The 2,009-nt window shown below is 69.9% G+C and overlaps 1 protein-coding gene across 1 annotated transcript in view; it reads left to right on the top strand.

The window, feature by feature from the left end:
* Positions 1-170: 170 nt before the first annotated feature.
* Positions 171-2,009, top strand: part of RNF121 (ring finger protein 121) — a gene marked incomplete at its 3' end in the record, with an annotated part of 8,288 nt that continues 6,449 nt past the window's right edge. The window contains exons 1-2 of the mRNA XM_026047077.1: positions 171-301; positions 1,610-1,751. Of these exons, the coding sequence (XP_025902862.1) occupies positions 171-301; positions 1,610-1,751 (273 nt within the window). The remainder of the gene's footprint in view (positions 302-1,609; positions 1,752-2,009) is intronic.

The following is a 2,009-nucleotide window of genomic DNA, read 5'->3' as shown; positions in this document are numbered from 1 at the left end:
CCCAGGGTCCCGGGATGCGCCACATGTCCCAGCATGCGCCGCATGGATGCGAGCGGTACCGACTGCTCCCGCTCCCGGCTGCCTCCTGTCCCTGCTCCCGCTGCCCCGCTGGCTGATTCCCATGGGGAATGCCGCGACACGGGGGCCCGGAATGCCGCGGGGCACCTGGAATGCCGCGGGGCACCCGGAATGCCGCGGTTTGCCGGGAACGCCGCCACGCGGGCACCCATCCCGGCTCCAGCCTCTGCTCTCCCCCTCGGCAGGTCGACGTCGCCCACTTGTCCCCCGAGGAGCGATGGAGGTGAGTGGGGAGCGGGATGGGCGCTCCGCATTCCCGCCGCGCTCCGCATTCCCGCCGCGCTCCGCATTCCCGCCGCGCTCCGCGTCCCCGCCGCGCTCCGCATTCCCGCCGCGCTCCGCATTCCCGCCGCGCTCCGCGTTCCCGCCGCGCTCCGCATTCCCGCCACGCTCTGTGTCCCCGCCGCGCTCTGTGTCCCCGCCGCGCTCCGCATTCCCGCTGCGCTCCGCATTCCCCCTGCACTCTGCATTCCTGCCGTGCTCCAATTCCCGCTATGCTCCGCATCCCCGCCGCGCTCCAGATTCCCGCTGCGCTCCACATTCCCCCTGCACTCTGCATTCCCGCCGTGCTCCAATTCCCGCTATGCTCCGCATTCCCGCCGCGCTCCAGATTCCCCCTGCGCTCCGCATTCCCATTGCACTTCGCGTCCCCACTGCGCTCCGATTCCCAATGTGCTCCGCATTCCCGCCGCGCTCCGCATTCCCGCCGCGCTCCGCATTCCCGCACATGCTCCACATCCCCGCTGCACTCTGCATTCCGGCTGCGCTCCAGATTCCGGCTGCGCTCCACATTCCCCCTGCGCTCTGCATTCCCGCCACACTCTGATCCCCGCTGCGCTCCAGATTCCTGCTGCGCTCCGGATCCCCGCCGCGCTCCGGATCCCCGCCGCGCTCCGGATCCCCGCCGCGCTCCAGTTCCCGCCGCGCTCCAATTCCCGCCGCGCTCCAATTCCCGCCGCGCTCCGCATTCCCGCCGCGCTCCGCATTCCCGCCGCGCTCCGCATTCCCGCTGCGCTCCAGATTCTGGCTACGCTCTGCATTCCCGCCACACTCCGATTCCCACCGCGCTCCGTGTCCCCACTGCGCTCCGCATTCCCGCTGTGCTCCATGTCCCCGCTGTGCTCCGCCTCCCCGCTGCGCTCCACATTCCCGGAATGTCCCAGGACATCGCGGCTACAGGGACACATCCTTGGCACAGCCCTTTGCCCTTAATCCCACGGGCACCAGTCCTTCCGTGCCAGTCCCAGAGGGAATTTGCTGCGTGCTGGGAGGCCGGCGCACTTAGGGCCCTTGGAATGGCTGAGGATGGCACGGATCCGTAGGGATCATCCAGCAGGGACACCCGGAATGCGGGGCACGCRGGAAGACCCCCAGAGCAGGAGCATGTGCCCGCGGCGCTGCGTGGGTTTAACTTCCCATCCCGGGGATTCGGGAATGCGGGAACGCAGGGCGGGTTTAGCGGTTGGATTTGCGCTCCCGAGGGTCCCGTAGCGGTTCCGTGCGGATGCTGAGCGCGGTGCCGCCGGCGCAGGGTGGAGCACGCGCGGATGCACGCCAAGCACCGCGGGCACGAGGCCATGCACGCCGAGATGGTGCTCATCCTCATCGCCACGCTCGTCGTTGCCCAGCTGCTCCTGGTGCAGTGGAAGCAGCGGCACCCGCGCTCCTACAACGTGAGTGGCGCCCGGGTGCGCCGGGGCGGGATGCGCCGGGGCGGGATGCGCGGTGCCGGGATGCGCGGTGTCGGGATGCGCTCCTGGGAGGATGCACTGAGATGGGATACGTGGGGCCGGGATGCGCTCCTGGGAGGATGCGCCGAGGCAGGATGCATGGTGTCGGGATGCGCTCCTGGGAGGATGCACGGTGCCGGGATGCATGGTGTCGGGATGCACTCCTGGGAGGATGCACGGTGTTGGGATGCGCTCCTGGGA

This window comes from Nothoprocta perdicaria, unplaced genomic scaffold, assembly GCF_003342845.1.
Source record: "Nothoprocta perdicaria isolate Ctin4 unplaced genomic scaffold, notPer1 scaffold_1087, whole genome shotgun sequence".
Classification (NCBI taxonomy): domain Eukaryota; kingdom Metazoa; phylum Chordata; class Aves; order Tinamiformes; family Tinamidae; genus Nothoprocta; species Nothoprocta perdicaria.
Note: the sequence above shows the minus strand (reverse complement) of the source record. Positions and strands in the feature narration are given on the sequence as shown.